Source organism: Alligator mississippiensis, chromosome 1, assembly GCF_030867095.1.
Source record: "Alligator mississippiensis isolate rAllMis1 chromosome 1, rAllMis1, whole genome shotgun sequence".
NCBI classification, from domain to species: domain Eukaryota; kingdom Metazoa; phylum Chordata; order Crocodylia; family Alligatoridae; genus Alligator; species Alligator mississippiensis.
In genome coordinates, this window is record NC_081824.1 from 254,171,238 (window position 1) to 254,194,416 (window position 23,179).

The 23,179-nt window shown below is 49.1% G+C and overlaps 1 protein-coding gene across 2 annotated transcripts; it reads right to left on the reverse strand.

Annotated features, from left to right (window-relative positions):
• Positions 1 to 872: 872 nt before the first annotated feature.
• On the reverse strand, positions 873 to 22,488 carry TNFRSF1A (TNF receptor superfamily member 1A). Of its 2 annotated transcripts, none has more exons than XM_019476318.2 (10): positions 22,288 to 22,488; positions 7,703 to 7,895; positions 7,212 to 7,340; positions 6,757 to 6,888; positions 4,687 to 4,765; positions 4,344 to 4,417; positions 4,050 to 4,175; positions 3,684 to 3,721; positions 2,647 to 2,806; positions 873 to 2,154 (listed from the first exon to the last, which is right to left on the reverse strand). In XM_019476318.2, exons 1-10 carry the CDS (start codon positions 22,324 to 22,326, stop codon positions 1,886 to 1,888), a joined length of 1,239 nt encoding a protein of 412 aa, XP_019331863.1. In that variant the 5' UTR covers positions 22,327 to 22,488; the 3' UTR covers positions 873 to 1,885. The 2 variants fall into 2 exon arrangements, with proteins under 2 accessions (XP_019331863.1, XP_059576492.1); XM_059720509.1 differs by lacking the exon at positions 22,288 to 22,488 and adding an exon at positions 11,217 to 11,314.
• Between the last annotated feature and the right edge of the window lie 691 nt (positions 22,489 to 23,179).

Genomic DNA, 23,179 nt, shown 5'->3' on the forward strand with positions numbered 1-23,179 from the left:
ATCATACATTCCTAAAAGCGATGATAGCTCTAAAGTAGTTTTACCTTTAGATACAGGTCTTTGTGCTGAGCTTACTTATTAACATCACCTAATTAAAAGAACAAGCACTAGCTGAAAAAGAGTTAACAGTATTTACAGTGCAGTGGGTTCTATTCCCAACTCTGGCTGCAACCTGGGACAGGTCATCCCATCTTTGTGCCTCTAATTTTTCTATTGAATAGTGGGAACAGTACTTACCTCCTTTGCAAAGTACTTCAAGAGCAAAAACTAAAAAGTATTATGTATTCGTCATTTACTATTTTTCTTTGCACTCAATTAACTGGATGTTAATTCATTTTCCTGCTCATATAAGATACTAATCCAAATGATTAATTCTACATGGTCTGTAAATTCACTTAAAACATACACCCTTTTAACAAACAATTCCCCAAGTGCCTTAAAAGTCCCCTGATCATGTTTACACACAACTCTTTTCCCCACCCTCAGGCAGCAAGTTCCTACCAGCTTCCCTGTGACACCACAACAATTAAATCTATATACAAAAAAAAAAAAAAATCAGATCTTTGATTTCACCAGTCTGGTGCCCCATCTCTGGCTACAGCCCATTCTACCTGCCTCTGAGTCACCTCAAACCCCTGTTCTCCTTTCCCAGTGCCAGGTAGAGGACAGTGAGGGGGAGGGGAAGGGAAGGAAAGAAGCATATCTGGAGCAGTATCCCTGGATGCTGACTTCTGGGTGGTCCAAAAATAGTTGCCCCCACAGCTAGCAATTGGCCACACTGCTGCTGGCAGCACAGCATCCAGCACTTCCCCAAGCACAGGGCTGCCCTGTCACACCTTTGGGAAAGAAAATAGACAAGTACAGGATGGATGCACAGTTACAAATGTGGATTTTATTTCAGAATTCTTAGTGTATTTACAAATTAAGAAAAAACCTCCTGCAGGCAACAGACTAAAAAATTCACATTCACAAGATATGACAATAATCTGTGCCCTCAGGTCCACCCACCCCACCCAGGCTCACAGCCTTACAATGAAAGCCAAATGTGGTAACTATTCCATAATAAGCCAGATCTCCCAATCCCAGGCAATCCTGGGAGAGAGACCGGGAAGTAGTGTGAAATTATTCAAAGGTCCAAAAATATATATACAGTTATATTTGCCATTCTATTCGATTCAGCAAATTGCCCAAAGGCAGGCATGCAGACGGATATGCCCACATGCCTGCCTCACCTGTGTGCAAGCAGAGACAGAGTGATGGGCGTGTGTTGTGGCATGCTGCACGTTTTCATACACTGTCATTCACATACCCACACAGACTTGCCCATTCACTCCAGTCCATGTGCATAGACATATGCAAATGCTTTTGTTAATGCTAACATACATACAGAAAAGAACTAGAGAAATAGCACCAACCATCTCACCTGACCTATCAGCCCCCTTATTTCTTTCTCAAGCACCCGAACAGACAGTAACTTCTTCCCATTTCCAACAGGGCCACAGCTCCTCAGTCCCCATGAGTACTCCTTTCCCAGGGCTGGAAGGCTGAGTTCTACGTGGCAAGCTGGCCTTCCCATCTTGGTCACAGAGTTCATATGGCTTGTCCTATAACCTGCACTACCCTATTAGAGCTGATATGGGACTCTTTTCTGGTTTAAAGGTATATATGATTTTGTGGTTCATTGAGAAGCAATCCTTTTCTCCACCATAATCTGCTGCCAACCCCAATAAACCCACCATAGGGGGTAAAAAAGAGAGATGGAGGAATGGCAAGAAACAAAGAAGGAAGGAAGTTGATTTTCTCTGAAGGGAACAAGCTGGAGAGAGAAGCACTGAAGCAAAAAGGGATTAGGCCTATGCAGGTGGCAGGGATTGGAGGGGAGGAACTAGGGCCGCCTGGGTAGAGCCTCCTGGATAGCCTCGCTGCAGCCACTAAGCTCCATCTGGTTGAGGACACAGCTGATGCACTCCACAGTGGCACCACGGCCCTTCTTCAGCCTCCACTGCTTCAGCATCTCATAGTGAGCATCCCGCACACGACGCTGCTCCATCTCGATTTGCTCAATTTCATAGTCACTCAGCCCCAGGCGCCGTACAAATTCCTTCCACCGGAATGGTGGCACATGGTCCACCACAGTATAGAGGACGTCAGGATCTGCAGGAGAGGGGGGAGATGTGAGCAACACGGTAGGGCACAGGAAAGGAAGAGAAGGGGACAAATGAAATCATGGGGCCTGCAAGCAGAAGCTGATAGTACTGTCTGTGTAAGCATCTACCCCAGTTCAAGTTGTGCACCTCAAAGACACACATCATATCTGGGTGCCTGCCTGAGCCTGCCCACAAAGGCACAGAGTGATATGCACCAGGCTGCTCTTCTATACATAGGCACAAGTGCAGCAGGTTACTCTTGTAAAAATACCTGCAGTGGGCCAGCACTTCACCTTCATACCATGCCATATGGCAGGCCACAAGCTCCTGGGCACAAGACTATGAGCAGATGCAGGAGGTATGCAACTACCACGCACCCACTCTGGGCTGGCCTCACCCAGGCACAAGGCCTTCTCCCTCCTTAGACAGAGGGATGCAGATAATGTACACAAAACAGACTCAGACTGCAATGCATCCCACCTCTTCCTTATACACTCACTGTTTGGGAGCTGAGCCTTTCCAGCAGGTCCCACACAGTCTGGTAGCTCCTGTGAATCTGTTGCTTTTGACACTGGCATTTCCACTGCAGTGACTGTCAGTGTTTCCTTCTGGGTGTATTCCACAGGGAAAACAGCAGTTTTAATCTTGTTGTTCATAGCCTGAGAGAGACAGTGAGGGTCTTGTCACATCAACAGGTTACCACAAGGTCAGCCAGGCTGTGAACTTGTAGCACATCAACTACTCTGTGGGTAAACTAGCTTGTCCAGACAATTCATTTACCTTGGAATCACCACAGAGGCAGTCCAGTACCTATCAGAAAGATGCTGCCACTGGAAACCAAATGGGGCAGAGAAGGGTAGAGAAACAGCAAGAACCTACTGCTCATCTTGCTTGTGGGAGCGCGGCTAAACATTTATTTCCTACAGAGCTTGAGGATTTAACTTTCTCTTGGCATCAGAAAAGGAAGTCTGGGAGGAAAAGTATCTTTTCAGCTCTGGGCTTTCCAATCTCAGAAGCTTTGTATCCCAGAGCAGGGAAGTGTCTTTCTGCATAGTCCAGGGAATACATTAGGGCAGGGTCACCATCCCGGGGAAGGCACAGTGTTTGGAGCCCCTTGACCCCAAAGAGATGGTGACAGAGAATGACCTCATAACTGCCACGAACAGCCTCTGAAGAGGAATTTAATGAGCTGGATCTACCCAGCCTGACCAAGTCAAAACTGAAAGAAGTGTGTACATGTGGAGGGGCAAGATATAAAAACAATCATCTAAGACTCCCAAGGGAGAGGGAAACACAGTAGGTCTGAGCCAGGAGATAGGACCTATCCCCCAGTAGAAAGGAAAAGTGGATCCCTGAACCTATAAGCCATGTCCCTAAGGACAGGCCCAGAGCACAATAGCTCATGCCATTTGGAAGCATAAGTCTTGGAGGCAGGCTGACAAGAACAGTTTTGCCCTAGGCCAGGCACAGTGGGACTAAGGAGAATGGTAATTTGAAGGAAAAGGGGAGGTTTCAGCACACACAGTGTTGTTTTACCTCAGGTATCTGCTCCTTGGTTGGTTGCTGCACAGAAACTGAAAAACAAAGGCAGGGGGAAAATTATTTTCACTTCCTGTCCTCCAAGGAAAACAGGAAAAGCAGCTCACGACCACGGACACCCTCAGAGCTCTAACCTCACTTGAAAGACTGTGGTAAAATGCACTCATCCCAGCACCATGTTCAAACAAGATGCAGGTGACAGGCAGGAGTATAGATGCAAATCTGAAAGAACCACACCTGGGAGCTTAACCTGCCCCCAGGGACCTCTGCCATGTAGCGAAACAAACCAATGGGATGCTGAGCCCCAAGTGACCCCCCTAACACTCACTGCGCCCATCCCTCCCCGGCTGGCATTGTACTCACCACAGGAGTAGAAAATATGACTTGGCCCATCTTTACGAATACGCCTGATCCATTTAACTGCAAGCAACAGCAGAGGAATGCCAATTCCGAACGCAACAACAAGGCTGATGAGGCAGATGATGAGATCTGGGTTGGGGAACAACTGAATGAGTAAAAGAAGGAAGGAGAGAAGACCTGGGATACAGCAGGAAAGGAAAATGCATGGAAGTGGAAGGGGAAGTTGTGGAGAGGCAGTAATGGGGGAGAGAAAAGGAACAGACAGGGAGTGATGCCATCTGGTCTCCCTGGACTTACCTGCCTCTGGGGAAACTACTGTATGCACTCGAATTGCTTTCTCACAAGACTCCCGGCACGTCTCTGTATTGCAGCTGAAAGAAGGAAGTAGAGGTCTGAGTAGGCAGGCAGGACATATAAGAGCAGAGTGTGCCATGTATTCCCAGGGACTCTTCCCATTTCACAGCCCCCAGCAACAGCACAAAGGGCAGGCTGGACCTGGCAGATGAGGCTATTCAATCGTGTTGCAGGTCAGTGGCCTGTGGAATCTGGCTTAGCAGAAAGAGGGCCCTAAGAGAAACTCTTCCCACCAAGACTGCTGCTGGAGTCATTCCCCAGGAGGTAGGGGGCTAGGGTGACCCACCTGTTACAAGGGTAACAGTTGTTTCTTTCCAGGAAAAATCCGTTGTGACAGTGACAGATGGAGTCTCTGTCTTTCTCACCTGCCAAGAAAAGAGAAAAGTGACCAAGGAGGAGAGGAAAGCAACAAGGGAAGAATCACCTGAGGGTGGGGAAAGGCTGTTTTCTCTTTGTGGGTGAAGGAATTACTATCAGGGAGTAGAAAGAAGGGGGTTAATTGTTCCTCAGAATCGAGGAAATGGGGAAATGTCACAACTCCAGAGTCATTGGAAACTGAGGGCCTCTACAACAGAGCTGGAGGATCGCTCTCATGCACAGAGATTGTGGAGGGGCACTGCTCTGGTGTGGGTGTGATGGGGCGGAAGGCTGGGAAGAGCTATGGTAGAGCAGGGAGAAACAAACCACTCCAAAGCAAGGAGAAGAGCAGATTCACATTAGGCAGGAAGAAGAAGTAGCTCCAGTGCATCAGGGATGGGAGGGAGAGTCAGGACCTGGAAAGGGGAGATTGCTCCAAGATGTGGGTGGTGCATGAACAAGACTTGCAGAGCAAAATGCTTTGAGGCAGTAAGAAAGGGAAGGAAAAGGAGAAGAAATTGCCTGATGAAGCGAGGGTGTCACACCAAGACCAGATTTGGGATGTGGCAAACAACTAGAGGGCAACAAAATGGCTCCAGGAGTGGTGGGGAGAGTCACTGTTCAGCAGGAAGCAGGGTGTGGGGAGGAACTAGGGAAGGAAATTGCCCAAGGAAAGAGAAAAAAAGAAGTCACTTCAGGGCAAGCGAGTGTGGCAAGGAAAGACCGGCAAGGTAGAAAGGGAGGAGGCTCCTCTACGAGGCAGAGGATTCGGTCCAGGGAGGGTGAGAGACATGGGAGGGGAAGACATCCATTGGAGGGAGAGCAGGAGAGGATACTTGGCTGGAGGACATGCTGCGGAACAAGGTGGAAATCAGACTAGAGCAGTAATTCTGAACCAGGACAATATGAGATCCTTTTAAGGATGAAGTGCAACACAACCAGGTATGCAAACACCTACACATGGTTCACAAGATAAACCTGGGGTTTTTAAACAGTATCAAACATGTTCTGACCTGTTGTGGCCTTTCTGAGTTCTTTGCAACAGGAAAATTGCTCTGGTATATTTTTTGACTTTGGAAAAAAAAAGTGAAAGCTAAGAGCTGGCTAAAAGGTTGAGAATGACTAGACTAGAGTAATGGAGAAGTCAGAGGAAGTCAAAGTCAGGGAGGTGGTGGGGGATGAAATCACTCTGTAAAAGGACATGACATTTCTCCAGAACAAGAAAGAGAGATGGGGAAAAACCACCTTCAAATCAGGGAGATGATAGAGAAGAGACCACTGCTCCTGGGAAGGAGTGGGAGTGACTGATCAATGGCAAGGAACAGAAGAGGAAGCAGAGGATGTATCTTGCCAGGAAAAGGAGCAGAAAAATCTTCCAGGGTAGGGGTAAAGGGTATGTGTGTGTGTTTAGGATCAATCCAGCTTGGTGAGTGGATCAGGGAAGAATTGCTTCAGAGTATGAGAAGAAAGTACCCAAGCCAGGGCAAAAGGGAGGGGAGATAGAAATCTTCTCTGAGGCAGACAGATCTTGCTCCAGTGACTGGGGAATAGGGGGAGAAAGTGTGTAACAAAGGCAACTTCTCTTGGACGTGGTCAGGGAAGGAAACTGCTCTTGGGGACAGAAGGGAGGTAGGATCTGTTCAGCAGGAAGGGTGTAAGGTGGATGGGGAGGGTGGCAGGAGCCAGTGGGAGTTGGCAAGACTGTTAAAGAACCAGAGAGGGTGAAACCATTCCCAAGCAAGAGAAAGAGGACAGAAGAGAAAGAACCACAAATTGCTCTGCGACCAGGAATATGTCTCCCCTAGGATGAGGGCAAGACAAGGAGGAACAGCCATTGCTTTATCCCAGCAGGAGCCAGCACAGATACTAGAAACAGTCCAGCCATGGCAGCATGAACTCTGTGCAAGTTAATTTACCCTGGGCAAACTCATTTCGACAGAACCCAGTTATCAGTACCACCTGGAGAGGGACTGTGGTGTGCACATACTATGTCACTCACATTGTTGCACGATGGTTCCGTTAGGACATGAGCTGCACTTCCTACATGAAGGTCCAGACAGATATTCTTTGTCCCGACAGCCACACACCGTGTTCCGCTTTGCGGTGCACTCAGACACTGTTATCTGGTTCTCTGAGGACAAGTGAAAAAGGGATGATACTACCCTTTTCCCACCCTCCCAGAAACAGGCCAGTCCAGACAGACAACAGTCACTGCGAGCCAATACAGAGTTGGCATCAGGAGCCTGATGAGCATTCCCATCTAAACTCCATTGCCCCTGTTGCTCTTGTACAAACCACCCATACCCTCTCTTCCCCTCCGCCTTCCTCTCCCCACCCAACAGCCCCTCCATTTCTCCAGCCCCTCATCCCCACCAGCTCCATTCCTCCCTGCAGCCCAAATTCTTGCACCATCACCCACTTCCCTCCTTCCCATCTCCTACTGAGGAAACTCACTTGGACCACACTGACTGCACCGGAAGCATTTGGGCACAGTGTTATGTACATCTGTGTATGTACCATTGGGGCATACTTTGCAGTCAGGCACCTCCTTACGGCTCCGACAGTGACCTACCAAGTAGGTGCCTAAAAAAGAACCACCTATTAGGAATCTGACAGGAAAAGAGATGCATTCCCCCAGGCTGGATGAGAAATTAGGAGGTCCCAAGGATTTGGGGGGATAGTGGGAGTAATAACTCACAGCTGAAGGTGTAGGGTTTGGGCAGGGGGCATGTGGGAGGGGACTGTTTCCTTAGCCCAGCAGGAGTTGCTCTCACCAGGATGAAGGACAGTGACAGCACAGGGGAAAAGAAGGAGGCCCAGAAAAGGAACTTCTATCAAGGCAAGAAGTTGCCCAGAGGGCAAGAGTTATTTGGCCTGAGTGTAAGTGATGGTAATGCCTCTAAGGCCTCGTTAACAGCTGCCCTCACCATTACAGCCTATCGTACCTGCGTGACACCGCATGCAGCAGTGGGTCTTATTGGGGTGTAGGTATTCTCCAATGTCACACTCTGGCTCCTTCTCTTTCCCCAAGGGGTAGTTGAGGCTTCTTCTGCTCAGTGTTTTCCCATGGGTTTGTGGGGTGTCTGGGGGTAATTTCGAGGATTCTTCACCCCATGCCCAGGCAGAGGTTAGAATGAGCTGCAAAGGAAGAGATGATAACTGTGAGATCCTTTGAAAGGACTCACCACAGGCCCCAGCACTGGCCCTCACCTCTGACTGTGACCCAACTAACCTCACCCATGTTCCAGCAAGGCGCTGGAAGGGACCTTAGGCCTGAGGATGGCGAACAACTGAAATCACGAGTCACGCTCAAGAAAACCCAATCCCTGTTGCAATTTTACTGAAACCTTTCCCTCTGTGCCCTCTTCTTCCATTTTCTTTTTTATATACTTTTCAAGCTGCTCAGAAACTAATATGCTCCAGAACTGCAAAGGCTGGCAAGCTGCAAGATAGCAAGTTGTCTTCTGAGGTTAAATGGTTTGGGTTATAGGACCTACTATAACCACTGTTGGAAATTACTATCAAAGCTGAACACTATCTCAGCACAGAAGTCCTTATAAGTGAGGTTGGTTTTGGTCAGCTTGTTTCCTTGTGTTTTGCTTTCTGTCCTTTTCTGTCCTTCTTATATACTATTCTAAGTTGTAGGTCTAATAAGTGTCCATCCACTTATGTCCAACTATCACAGGGCATTTTTCTCTTCTTTTCCTCCAGTCTTTTTCTCCCCAACATTTCCCCTTCACCACACCTCTATGTTTTGGTTAGAAAAATCAGCTAAGCAAAATCACAACTTTCTAAATGAGCCGACAAGATTTTTGGTCACAACCATACCAATCATCTCCATCTTTTAGAAAACGTTATAGATTTAATAGATTTTGGGGTTGAAAGAGACCTGTTAGATCGAGGCTGACCCCTGCCCTAGGCAGGAAAGAGTGCTGCGGTCAGATGACCCCAGTCAGGTGTTTGTCCAATCTCCTCTTAAATACCTCCAAGGAAGAGGATAGCACCACCTCCCTTGGAAGCATATTCCATATTTTGGCAACCCTCACTGTAAAGAATTTTTTCCCGATGCCCAGTCTAACTCTGCTCTCTTTCATTTTGTGGCCATTGTTTCTAGTTATCCCAATGGGTGCCCTGGTAAACATTGTATCCCTTATTTCCTGCTGTCCCCCACAATGAGTTTGTAGACAGCCACAAGATCATCTATCAGCCTTCTCTTGTGGAGGCTGAAGAGATTCAGGTCTCTCAATCAGTCCTCGTAGGGTTTTTTCTGTAGGCCTTTAACCAGATGGGTGGCCCTCCTCTGAACCCTTTCCAGGTTATCCACATCCCTCCTGAAGTGCAGCACCCAAAACTGGACACAGTACTCCAGCTGCGACCTGACCAATACTGCATAGAGGGGAAGCATCACCTCCCTAGACCTGTCTGTGATGCACCTACTTATGCAAGAAACAGTGCGGTTAGCTTTATTTATTGCTTCATCACATTGGTGACTCATGTTCATTTTGGAGTTGACTACAACTCCGAGATCCCTTTCTGCAGTTGTGATACTTAGAATGGTACCTCCCAGGCTATAGGCGTGTTGATAATTCTTCCTCCCCAGGTGCAGCACTTTGCACTTATCTTTGTTAAGCTGCATCCTATTCTGTTCTGCCCACTACCCCAGCCTGTCCAAATCTGCCTGGATTCGCTCCCTGCCCTCTAGTTTGTTTACCTCACCCCATAGTTTGGTGTCATCTGCTAACTTGGACAGAGTGCTTTCTACTCCCTCATCCAAGTCACTAATGAAGATATTGAATAGTACTGGTCCCAGAACAGAGCCTTAGGAGACTCCGCTGCCCCCATTTCTCCAGGTAGAAATCGACCCATCCACCACCACTCTCTGGGTGCATCCCAAAAGCCAATTTTCCACCCACCAGACTGTGTAATAATCGATATTGCAACTATTTAGTTTATTTATAAGAATTGGGTGCAACACTGTGTCAAATGCCTTTCTAAAATCTAAGTAAATAACATCTACCTCTAATTCCTTTATCCAAGCATTCTGTGACCCAGTCATAAAAAGAAACTAGGTTAGTGAGGCCTGCTATGAACCCATGCTGGTTGCCCCGTAACATTATTTTACCCACTGGTCCCCCACAAATGTGATCCTTAATTTTCTCCAAGGTCTTGCCAAGGACAGAGGTGAGGCTAACCAACCTATAGTTACCTGGTTCCTCCTTCCTCCCCATCTTGAAAATAGGGACCACACTGGCCCTTTTCCAGTCCTCTGGGACCTGTCCTGAGTGCCATGAGTGCTCAAACAGTTGCACTAGCAGATCCGTGTCACGGCGGGGTCCTCTCGGAGGGCCGTGATCTCCTTAAGGCCCCTCGCTCCGTGTCAAGGCACCCTCTAATTCTCGCCCGCCACGTCTTGTTGGAACATATGATTGGGAGGCTGCCTATGACTCCCTGGGCACAGCTACTCGGGACCTCTGTCCCCGTGTGTTCCGGAACCCCTGGGGGTCTCCCGATACGGTGGGTGTTCCTCGGACACCCTCGCCTTACGGGCTATGCGTGGCTCCTACCAGCCCCTAATACCACGCCCCAAGCCTCGCAGATGTAATAGACGTTGGTGTGTCAACACGCCCGCTTCCCGGGCCTCCTCTATGATCTAGCCCACTCTGGGCTTTCCCTGACGGTGTGGTCCCACATAGAGACTCTCTAGCGGGCCTCGGCCCTTCCCTGGCCAACCACACGGATACCCTCTCTGACCCCGGCTCACCGCGCTGCTACTCCGTGTCTTCTCAGGGGCAACTGCAGCGCCCTGCCTCGGTCTGAGGGGTGTTGCCGCACTAGCCTGCAGCCAGGCTCGCTATGCCCGTCTCGGGCTCCTCAATATGGCCCCTCTCGGGCTCCTCAATATCGCCCCACTCTAGGGCATGCCCGCCTTGGGCTGCTCAGTAATTGCCCCTCTTTAGGGCTGCTCAGTAATTGCCCCTCTCTAGGGCTGCTCAGTAATTGCCCCTCTCTAGGGCTGCTCAGTAATACGATGTGGCGCTCCCCCTCTTTGGGGCTCACTGTGCCCACCCTGGGCTTCTCAATGAAATCGCCCCTCGCTCTGGGGCTGGGGTCTATGTACCCCGCACGCAATCCGGGGTCTATGTCCCCCCGTCTGCAACCGACTGGTTGCATCTGCAACCCACTGGCCGTGCTCTTCGCCGCCAGTTGCTCCCGCACTGGCGTGCAAGCTGCGCCTTCACTGGCGCTGTGAAATTAATGCGCCCTCTTGGCACTAGGGCACCCCACACTCTCTGGGGTCCCTATGATTGAGGCTTCCTCCAACCCCTACAGACTCACCCAAGCCTCCGGGTGTAATATCACAACGTCAAAACAAAACCACAAGCCCCTAGGCTGTAACACAAATGCAAGCTCAAGCCGTCTGGCTGTAACTCAAACCCGAAGCCCTATGGCCATAACAACCTTGCTCCATATGACCATGGTACTTGCTGCTAGGCTCCTTTCCACATCCTCACTCCCAGAGCTCCTGCCTCCCAGGCTGCTGGCAGAGAACTGCTAGCCCGGCTTCAGCCCTGGGCTTCATAAGGGCCAGGCCCTGCCCCCTACAGGCAGCTGGCTCCCCTTAGTTGCTCTGGCAACTCGCAGCTGTGCTCAATTGGCTCTGCCAGGGCTCTCTCCCTGGCAGTTTCTCCTCTCTAGGAGCAGGCACTAAGGTGCCCTGCGACAATCCGCTATGACTCCAGCTAATTCCCTAAGTATCCTAGATGTTTTCCTTCCTCGCTTAATGAATACAGTAATGTTTTCCTTCCTCATTTAACAAATACAGTAAAAGGCTTTTATACCTTGCCATGGTTCTTGAGGTGTTAAGCCCTGGATCATAAGAAAAAACTCTTGACAAAGCACTAAGTGTGTAGTGTGTGAAAATCCACACTCAACTCCTAACCTGGACATTTTTGTGGACTCCGTGGGGATAACAAGTCTAATAATCCTTTTCCTTTTTAGAAGAGATAATTAACTCCTCAGTATGAAAAGTGTTCTGAGTACAATGTTTCCCCAACTGCTTGTTTTGAAAGTGGTATAAATATCAGCTGGGAAGAAATGGTATTTTTTTTCCTAAAAGAACTGTAACCAAGTAAAAGCCAACCTACTAAAGGTAAGCCACACTACACTTCTGTGGTTGTAGGCTTAGGAAAAGGCAAGTCTGAAGACCTGTCTGCTCCATTCCCCTCCAATTCCTCCTTAAGTTAGAGCAGGGGTAGACAACCTTTTCCAGCAAGGGCTGGAATGACTCATCCCACCTCAAAGGCTGGTGGGCAAACACTAGGACCCAGCCATTGTCTGTATGGCAGCACACAGAGTGCCCACAGGCAAAGTCCTGAGCCACCCGATGCCACCAAAGCCCCACAGTCCATGGCTCACCAATTATAAATTGCTGGCCTTCAAGTTAGACGTTTGGGAGGGACAATTATTCATTCAAAAGCCATTCAAACCTATAGAAAGGGCTCTATACCTACATTTCTGCCTGTCAGCTAGCAAAGGAAGACTCTCTCATTGCTAAGAGTTTCAGAGAGCTGTTACTATATTTACTTGAATATAAAATGAGGTTCCCCCCGACAAAATCAGTATGGACAGAAAATCCTTTTGTATTATATTCACATACAAAGCAAAAAGGGTGGGGGGACAGGCAGCTTCTGCGACTCTGACTCTGGTGGGGCCACAATCAGACCCACAGCAGCCTCCTGCCCCTCCTCCGCTGCTTATGCCCTGCCAACCCCACCTACTCCCTTCCCACCCCTTACTGTCAGGGGCAGCTCAGACTGGGGTCTCTCCCAGGCACAGAGTACATGGAAATTCCTGACACTGCTGCATGGCCAGGCCAGGGCTGAGCTTCTACGTGTTGTGCTTCAAGATGAAACAGCCCAAGCAGCAGCGTCAGACAGTTGTGGGGGAGAAGAGGCAGAGACTGGGGAGTTGGGGGGAAGGGGCAGAGACTGGGGAGAACAGAGGGGGAAAGGCAGAGACTAGGGGGAATTTGGGGAGAAGAGGCAGAGACTGGGGGGGAGGGACAGGGAGCTGGGGGGAGGGGATGCAGGTGTGTGGGGGGGGGAGAGGCAGGAAGGTTGCAGGGGGAAGAAGTGAGTGAGGGAGAGGACAAGAGGGCCATCTGACTGCCCCCTCCCAGCCACTGCTTTGCCGCAATACTTAGATTCTATACCTGGAAAATTATAACAAATTTATAAATTGTCCACATATATAGAATCTAATTATTGGTTGTCTTATATTCAAGTAAATACAGTAATTATAAACCATAGACAGGGGGATGTTAGCTTTTTTTTAGTTGCCAAAACAGCAAAAAAGATAAATAAATATGCATTTAAATATATTCTGTATGTGAGATGCTTAACCCATTCACCTAAAACACAGGAGGGAATTACACAGTGCCAAGATAATCCATCTGGGCACAAAGAACAACATCCGACAGACAATTAAAGATCGTGGCTGACTATTTCCTGGAAAATGGGTGAAAGATCATTCGCACAGATGGTTCAATTATAATCATGCTGACATTCTAGCCAAAGAAGCTTCCAGCAGGATACCATAGGGATTTCTAAAGCTGAATTAAGCGTAAATAAAGTATATAAAGTAAATATAGGAAATACTTGAACAGCCAAGCCAGAACAGGACATGCAGCATGCTCAGAATAATTCATATCCAGGCACATCCAATAACAGGAAAGGCAGAGTGAGTCAGATTTAGTGAAAGCAACAGGAGAAAAAAATTTCTAAGTTTTGCAAACTGAAAGACTGGAAAAAAACCCAAAAAAGCTGACACGTTCTTATTCCCCAGATCTTTGATCAGTAATAAAAAGAACCACAAGCCTGTTGAACCAAACCCAATGACTCAGACTTTATAAAAGAACTATTCAAGCAGAACGAAAAAAACCCCGCAGTGAACACTTCTCAAGAATGACTTAGAAATCATTGTGGATTGCACAGATGTAATCAGTTGCAAATCAAAGCACATTACAGACCACTGAGGCAGGTAACACATTGGAAAGATACATCTGTAAGTTGCTTTGTAAGGGGAAGTTTTGATGTGCCATCTACAACAGCTCAACCAGGCAAGGTACCACAGACCCCTGCAGCTCAAAGGATGGCTTTTCCATTGTCAGATGTATAATGCAGCTCCACCTGACCCATTCCGCTGTCCAAGAGAGGGAACATATCCATTCCAACAACACATGCTTGTTTACAAAAATCAATAGGCATTCCCCACACCAAATGATAGCTCAAACCACCAAACCACAGCAAATGAGTTGATGAATCACACTTTTAGTCACTGGGTTTTGCCTATGGGAACAGCGTGAAAGAACTTCATACTGCTGCTAAAGCCACCATGTGTGAAATACTGGGACTAAGCAGAAGCTTTGTGTTATTCCAAGCCAGTCATTTGGGCTGGATTTCTGTACTACACCACAATTTGCAGAACATCCTAAGTCAATTCTACATGGCTGCTCTAAACTTTTGCCTGTCACCTGGCAAACATAAGGGAAAGGCCTGTACATGCCTCATCTCCTGCATATGCTTGTGATGATACAGTCAAAGGCAACAGCAGGTCTTGGTACAAGCAGTTGTGAGCCCCTGGGCCATCTTCAACATGGCAAATTCCACCCCTGCAATTCACGCCACCACAGATGTTCCTCCCTAGCTTGGAGGTACCAGAGTTTTGCAGGGAAGAGGCAAAGAGATGCAGCTTGAAGGTAAAGACAAAAAAACAGTGTAGAAACAAATGGAAAAAGGGAAATAAAGATGGGAGCAAATCGCAGAAAAAAAATAAGCATGGACAGCTGCGGGAAACAGAGAGGCTGTTTGTGAGGTCAAGGGGCTATGATACTGTGCAAAGAACCCAGGAACTAACCTCCTAAAACAGTGATGCTTGTCCTTCGGGCCCCAAAGAACAGTGGCTAGGTCAGTTTATGGCCTTGATCCAACACAGGGTTAGCACATGGGGTTGGTCCATGGCTGCAATCTGGCATGCGAGGCCATGTAATCCAGCCTGCAGGGCTCACCACAAGTCTGAAAATTTGGAAGCAGAGCAGCAATTAATGCTGCCACTGCTCTCCTGCCACCACATTTCTGGACTTGTGGGACACCCCACAAGCCAGATTTGACCCCAGGCAGGAGATTGAGCACCACTGTTCTAAAACAATAATTCCAGGATAGTCATTTCCAGAGTGTACAGAACTTTCATTTCCTTGAAGAATAGACATGTGAGAGACTATTTCAGGGAAAACACCATTTTATAATGTTGGGGAGCTGCTAAAAAAGCAGGAAAAAAGGAGAGTTAGTGAAATGGCAGCTCAGATAGATTTCTGCCTGCCTACTGTAAAGAATAGGTAACTCTCTCCCCTTTTCTTTTACTGATTTTAAAAGCTCTTCTGTGTCATAAAGTTGTTTTTCCCCTGATATAGTCACTCACATGTTTCTTACCTTCAACTACCTGAAGGGTGGTTACAAAGGGGATGGAGCTAGACTCTTCTCAGTGATGGCAGATGACAGGACAAGGAGCAATGGTATCCAGTTGCAGCAGTGGAAGTTTAGGTTAGATATTAGGAAACATTTCTCACTAGGAGGGTAATAAAGCCCTGGAACAGGTTACCCAGAAAGGTAATCCATCCTTAAGAATTTTTTTTAAACTGGGGTAAACAAAGCCTTGTGGGTCTCAGACTGACCCTGCATGCAGTGCAGTGGGCTGGTCCAGGGCATGCACTGCATGCTGTCCAGGGAACCATTCCAGTGCAGGTACCGCATGTAGTGCACAGCCCAGACCAGCCCTGCATGCTGGATCTGGCACACAAGGCCAGTCAGTGGACCTGATCCAACCCACAGACTGGCCCTGCACCCCTCATCCAGCCCATAGGGCCAGATGGGTTTGATGCCCCTGTGATAATGAAGGGTCCGGGTTTTCTGGTTTCCACGGGGGGAAATTAAGAAAAACATGGATTTCCCCCTTTACCAGAGCACAATGCGGATTTCTCATTTTAGCGGAGAAGCCCATGGATTTTGAAGTTTTGCAAAGAGCTCCCTGCAGGCTGGCAGAGTTCCAACCTGCAAGGGGCTGGGAGGGAGCAGGAGGAGGGCAGTCAGGCAAGGGGCAGCATGTGCATGTACATGCATGTGGCCCCAGGCAGCCTGGAAAGTAGGTCCTGCAGGTAAGGCAGGGGAGAGAGGGGATTGAGGCCCCCTTAGAGAGGGGGGAGTTGGGCAGGGCTGGGGTGCATTGGGCTTGGGGCCCGGAGCTGCAATGTGGCCACAGGGCCCCAGCAGGGAGCAGGATGGGGCTGTAGGCAGCTCATCCTGGGAGTGAAGGGTGGGGCTGCTTCTCTGCCACGCTGCCCTGCTGCACAAGAAAGCTGCTTGCCACTCTGAGCTCCACAATGCCCTGTCAAGGTGTCCCCTGCCTGCATGGCAGCAGCAGTGGTGCAGGGTTCCCCTCACTGCTGCTGTGTGCACAGGAGACACAGCCTTACTGGGGCAGCGTGGAGCTCACAGCAGCAAGATCCCCCGTGTAGCCCCACTGTTCTCTGCAATGCCAGGTCCACCCACAAGCTGTGGAGGCCCCAAGGGAGGGCAGCAGAGCAGGAGCCCAAGCCTGCAGCAGGCAGCCCGCCCCACACACAGATCTGGGGGGTGCGGGTCCCCCCTCCCCTCCAGTAGTGTGCATAGCAGTGGGGAGCTAACACCCCTCCCGAGTCCACAGCTAGCAGGCGGCAAGCAGCAGGAGGGGGAGCTGGGCTCTGCTCCATTGCAACAGCCACTGCTTCCTGCCAGGGGTAGGAGGCTGTGGACCCTGGTCCCTGGCCCCACAGCCCTGGCAGCTGGGGACCGCCTCTGGCAGGGCTGGGGGGGGCAAAGGGCTATGAGTGGGGAGTGAGGGGCAGCAGCAGAGCTAGGGGGGGATTAAGGGGCATGACCACAGCCAGGGGTCTGTGAGGGGAAAGTGGGGAGTAAGGGGCACAAGCACAACCAGGGGGCTGTGGAGGGGAGTGAAGGGCTTTTAATTTCAATCATGAATTTTGGGGGTTTTATCAGAGAATTTGCCATTTTTTTATCAGGGAAAACCAGGAGCCCCGGTGATAATATATGGTGAATTATTTCAAGTATCACCTAACATAATGCCCGGCTCCAAATTATGGGATTTTCCTTTTTCGTTAACGGGACTGAGGCAACTAATGAGCCATTGCAGTTGGAATGTCCTTTCAGTTTTGCAAGTGAAACTAAATCCATCTCTGGCAAGATGGCCATCTTCAAGAATAATTTAATATGAGAATTAAGCTTGCTGACCTTGTAAAAGATGAAGGCACTCTTTTCATTAAATGATGGCTGGGAGAATATGAAGGAGCAAGAAATAAGGCTGAGGGAGCAACAATCAGTAAACCACAACAGGAAACCATGAGGTAGAGGAATGAAGAAGATAGGATTGTAGGATAAGAACAATAGAAAAATATAAGTCAATGCAGCGAAATGTGGGAAATATACAGCAGACACAGCAGGATACAGGTGAATCAGCAGTGGAGAGGAAAAAAGCAAGGTGACTTTAACAGGAAGGAAAAGGAAAACAACCAACTCAGATGCCTATATTTTGTGTACTTCTAGAACAGGATTAACTTGGTCCTTTTATATATGAAGGGTGAACCAGCTTCATGGTCCAAGAACAGCTATCCAACACTGGCAATTCAGAACCTCATTTAAAAGGAGGCAGAGCTGAATTTGTGTGATGGGAGCAATCTGTATCTTAACTCCATTTCTTAGTTTTCAGAAATTTCACAATGTGCAAATTCAACCTACTGGAAGGGCACAAGTTTGCCTGAGGCAATCCTAACACTACTAAATTCAAGGTAGAGAAACCTGAGGGGTACATAAGTATCTTACCTGGTGTGAACCCACTGCATGTTAACTATCCTGTAGCAAGTATGACGTAGCTTTGCCCTCAATGGCACTGAGTAAACCACCTTGAACTTCCCCTGCAGGGTAAGTTCCATTTGTCCAGCATTCATGTGGGCAGTTAACCACAGAGTAGCAAGTAACAAATTTGCTGTCAAATTCTCACTCTAGATCAGGGGTGGGCAAAGTACTGCCTGTGGGTCAGATCCAGGCCACCGGTAGATTGTATCTGGCCTCCTGCCCACACTGCACAGCTTACCCCACCCACCCAGGTACTGCTGGGCTCCCGCCACCTCCAACGGCTTCTCCTTCTCCTGCTGCACTGCTCTGGGCAGCAGCAGCAGCCATGGGGACCTGTGTCAGGTACCATATGCCAGCTAGGTGAGGGAAAGCTGCAGCTGGGCAGCTTCTGCCCTAGCATGTGGGGCTTCAGCTCCTGGCCACTGGCCACCCACTTGGCTGCCCATAGGTGCTCAGAACATGTCCCTATGGCTGCCACTGCTTCCCAGCCTACCTGCTGCCTGGAGTGGCACAGCAGGGACAGGAGGAGGATCCACTGGCAGGGGGAAGAGCTGAGCAGTACATGAGTGGCTGCAGCAGCAGCAGGAGTAGCCTTGCAGGGAAGCTGTGCATACTGGCTAGGGCTGGGGCCTGGGCCAGGGCAATGCTGTTGGCAGCCACGGGGCAGATGCAGGCCACAGTGCAGTATGGGCTGCCCCAGGTAGGTCTCAGCCCCATGCAGAGTGCTGCGGGGCAGATGAGGGCTGGACAGTTGGAGGGATGGGGGAGGGAGATGGACCCCACCTGCACCCCATCACCCAAGTGAACACTGCTGCACCCGTCCCTGGCACCCCCTTCCTCCCTCCCCTCACCCCTGGCTGGCTCCTAGGACCTAGTGCATGAGCAGCCCCCCACACACCTGCAGACCTACACCCCCCATCACTGGCGACGTGTAGGGGGTGCACGTGCACCCCCTGAGCATGGTGGTGCACCCCCTGCGAAAAGGCGCCGCTGACACTGCCAGAGGTGCCTGCGGGTGGTAGCTGTTCGCCACTGCCCCCCACCCTGCTGTTGACACCGCCAGCAGCGTCTGCAGGCAGTCCGTAATTGCCACTGACCGCCACTGACACTATCAGTGGCATCTGCAGGTGGTTGCTGACCACTGGTCAGCACTTGCCACCCCTCCCTTTCCCCCCCACAGCCGCCAACAGCACCGCAGCTGCCTGAGAGAGCTCCCCGCTTGCCGCCACCACACTCCCGCCACTGACAGCACCACTGCCTGCAGGAGTTCACCATGCCCCTTCAGCCTCTGGGCGTGAGTGGCATCCATGCCCCCATACACACAAGATATACATGAGTAAGACTTTATTTTTAGCTATTATGCAATGGCCTCCATATACACTACTCAAAAAAGTATAAGTCAGAACAAAATTATGTTTTGAAATAAAATTTAAATATCTTATAGTAGACGGCTGATTTTTAGTATATGATTTTTTAAATCTATAATTTGTTAAAATATCTTCTGAAAAGATTTTTTGCATGCAGCCCTTGACAGCTCACCAAAACTTGTTAAGTGGCCCACCAGCTGAAATAATTTCCCACCCCTGCTCTAGTGTACCTCTGTAACTTGTTCACATAGCCATGTCATTAATGAAAACAAGCTTCAGGGATACTTGCTCTCCCAATTTTATCACAAACCTCCTACTACTTTGTGATTTCCCAGCTCTTAAAAACAGTGATTATAGGCAAACCTCATAATCCATTGAAAAACTTTCTACCTCTCAGACTTGCAAAAATAAGCCTGGCGGCTCTAAAACCAGAAGGAAAAGAACCCAAATGTATTAGATTTTAAAAAATCATGGTTTTGTGGGGAAGGTCTCACTTGCAATTTTTAAATGATTGTGGCTGGTAGTAAGGCTCTCTATTTTAATAACATGTCCCCTGAGCCGGATTCCTCACAGCGCAAAACAAGTATTGCCACCAAACCCTGAATAACTGAGTACTACACAGAGGGCCATGGGTGAGTCAGAACAGAGCCGTCTCTCTGTTGAGTCAGTAGTGACCCTTATCAACCCCCACATTTACAAGGGTAGTTTATAAGAGTGGGGAGGTGCGTGGGGTCAAATTCCCAGGGAAGTGGTCCTCGCCCCTACCTTGGGCAAATTCAAGAGAAGGTTGGACAATCACCTGTCTGGGGTCTTGTGAACCCAGCATTCATTCCTGCCTGTGGCAGGGGGTCAGGCTCCATGATCTGTTCAGGTCCCTCCCAACCCTAGCTACTATGAAACTATCAAATCGCAGGAAGGAAACCCCTTAACCCTTTAGAGGTGTAAGAGGCTCCTAGCTGATCTTAGCACCTCCGGGGTTAAATGTTCAAACTTGCAACTCCCAGAAGCAAGTGCTGCCATTCCAGTAAGTCCAGCCTCCTTCCTGTTGAGTTGGGAACTCAGGAACAAACGGAAGCAGCTTAGCAGCTTGTGAAATGATCTGCTGCTGCTGTGTCAGGGATGGGGCAGAGGTGCATGGCAGCTGCTGGCTTGAGAACCTTGTGCTACAGTAACCCCTGGATTCACTTTTTTCACAAAACATTATTCAATATTTAGCCATGAAGAAGCCACTAGAGCTAAGAAATAAAACTCATCCTTTACTGACTCCTCTGAGTCACCTCACTATTGCACAGGCCTTGAAGAGTACTTCTGACACACTCCACCAAGACTCTGGTGCTCGTACACACTCCACCACCCTCACAGCAGTCCTACACCAGACCTCTCCCCCACCCACAGGCCTATGGTACTGCCTGTGGGTCTGAGAATGGTCCCATCCATAGTGGCAAGCTCCTTGAAGACTCCCAAATATAGTTTGACACCCTCTCCCTCCCTTTCTGCAAACATCCCTGAGACCACTTAACACACCTCCTACCCCAAGGTCTCTAAGTAAATGGTTTACTCTTATACAGCCACACAGGGCCAGATTCCAGACCATCATTAAACACCATTTAGGTGCCCAAGTGTAATTTTATTCTACACTGCTCAAGCTCCTGAAAAACATGAACATGGGTAACTTTGTAACACACCATTGCCTTAGACTTCAGACTAAATCTGAAAAGAGCAGCAAGAAGGAGGAGAACCCATTCACCTTTCTCTTATTTTTCAAGAACTTGAGAAGTGGAACAGCATTGCACTTTGGTGCTCAGTAGATGCAGTACTATCAGGCTAACAGGAATAAGCAGGAAGACTGGAAATGACACCAGGTGCACATGGTGGGGTAGAGGGCACTGGCTATGCTTGAAAGGGGAATGAGAGGGTGTTAGGGAGTGGTACTTGGGGGGCACTGGATACATGGGGAGGAAGAACAGGAGATACAAGAGGGAGAAATGGATAAAAGGAGACCTGAGCTGCTGCAGAACACTGGACACAAAGGAAAGGGGACTAGGCCTAAGAAGGGGTTGGGAAAAGGTACTGGATTCAGGACAATCCATGGAAGTGGAGGCACTAGAACTGTGAGCATTGACAGGAAAGTTCAGCACTGCATTTCCAGCAGAAATCAGAGACCTCAGAGCAAGTGTGTCAAAGATCAAACTTGCCAGCCAGATCGGGCCTGCGGAGCTCTATCAGCTGGGCCAGGGTGCTGCCTGTGGGTCTGAGAAAGGTCCCATCTGCCAATATGAGGAGCATGCTGGATCGGTCCCACATGCTGCATATGGCATGAGGCCAAATCTTGTGTGTGCCAGACAGGGTCCAGCATGCGTCCTGTATGAGGTGCCTGCCCTGAACCGGTCTGCAGGGCCAGTCTGTGGGCCCAATCCAGCCTGCAGACTGGCTCCACACTACTCATCCAGCCCACGGGGCCTAATGTTTGACACCCCCACCTTAAAGGGTTGTGGAGGCAAGTGGGGAACCTCAGGAAAAGCAAGCTCCCTCACTGCTGAGCAAAGTGTTCTTTCCTGTGGTGAGCAGATAAGGGAAAGCAGGATCCAGGTAAGTGACAGCACCTCAAGAAACATAGTGCAAGCCTTCAATTTCTCTTAGGTTTCCTTTTATCCAATTATCACATGGCTATATAAACAAGTTACTAACGTACACTCTAGAGCAGGGGTGGGGAATTATTTCGGCTGGTGGGCTGCTTACTGAGTTTTGGTGAGCTGTAGAGGGCTGCACGCACAAAAACTTTACAAAGATATTTTAGGTAAGGGAGCCTCTGCCCAACAAGCATGCCAGCTTGAGGACCATCACAACTCACTGCAGAGGCCAAAAAAGAGGCTCCCTCAGCAAAGGGCCCCCATGAGATGGGCAGAGGGTGACTTCCACTGAGTTACCCTTTCTACAGACAGGGAAACGGCAACACACAGACAGACAGGGCTCGAAGAAAGGGCACGGGCAGAAATACAACTCAAACAACCCTGACATCCCTTTTCCCTGTCAATCTGCCAGATACAACAGCTCCAAACACGACCCAGGAGATTTGACTCCCACCTCCTTTTCAAACCCTCCCACACCTAGCGCCATTTCCACACCTGGCACACCCCCCACCCTGGTCCCCGCAAGCTCTGATTCAGCCTTAAAGTCAGCCTCTCTCAAGCCCTCACTTACCATAATAACCAAGCCCACTGAGGGCTCCAGCGGGGCCATGCTCCTGCGATCTACGTCCCCATGGCAAAATCCCCGTGTCCTGAAAAGCCTCCCAGTCTAGAGACCCAGAAAAGGCCTCCCACTCCAACACGGGACTCACAGAAGGAGTGAGACAGATCGAAACTATCAGTGCCTGCAACTTCCTGCCAAACCAAGAGAGGCAGAAACAGGAAAGAGGGCGGGTGAAACATGGGAGGCAATATCAAACTGTACCCCTCCCCCACCATCCAATTTAACCCTACGTGTTCCACAGCACAGTGAGACAGAAATTCAGCACTTGCCCCCATTCACACTGCCCTCCCCCATGAGATAGAGACCCAGTCCCTCAGCTAAGCTTACCTCAGATCAATTCTTCCCTAGGGCATAGGGAGACCCAGGGAAGCAGCTTTTTTTTTTTTGGAGAGGGGGAGCAGAAGAGTAGAAAAAGTACCCACCCCTTTGCCTCTAGGAGAGCACAGGATTTGTTAACTCTTCCCACTCATCAAGGCTGAGAAGGACCATGAGCTAGCCCCAAAGCTGTAATCAGGAAACAATTTGAAGTGTAAGAACTCTGCACAACCAACTCTGACCTATTGCTATAAATCCCAATATGCCGGCAGATGGTGCTCTTTATATTAACGATCCACGCAGAAACTTTTTAAAAGATTCTTATTAAGGGGATCACCAGCAAGCTCTGTATTTTGGTTACTTTGCATTTTAAATGACAGAAAAAGAAGATACTACTTTTTAACAGCGCTACTACCTCAATTGTTTGCAGCAAGACTCTGGAGTTTAACAAGGGATAGTCATGGAAAATGTAGTTTCCTTGTCTCGTGAAAATCTGTTCAGATTGGGAAGAGTTATAAGCTATTGA

What these genes read in the sequence shown, in the direction of transcription:
- TNFRSF1A (XM_019476318.2), bottom strand. Translation starts at nt 22,326, where the DNA reads ATGGCCCCGCTGGAGCCCTCAGTGGGCTTGGTTATTATG. An exon ending in CAGTGGGCTTGGTTATTATG is followed by an intron (nt 7,896 to 22,287) that starts GTAAGTGAGGGC and finishes CTTCCTTTGCAG; the next exon opens with CTCATTCTAACCTCTGCCTG. An exon ending in AGTAGTTTCCCCAGAGGCAG is followed by an intron (nt 4,176 to 4,343) that starts GTAAGTCCAGGG and finishes TCCCCAACCCAG; the next exon opens with ATCTCATCATCTGCCTCATC.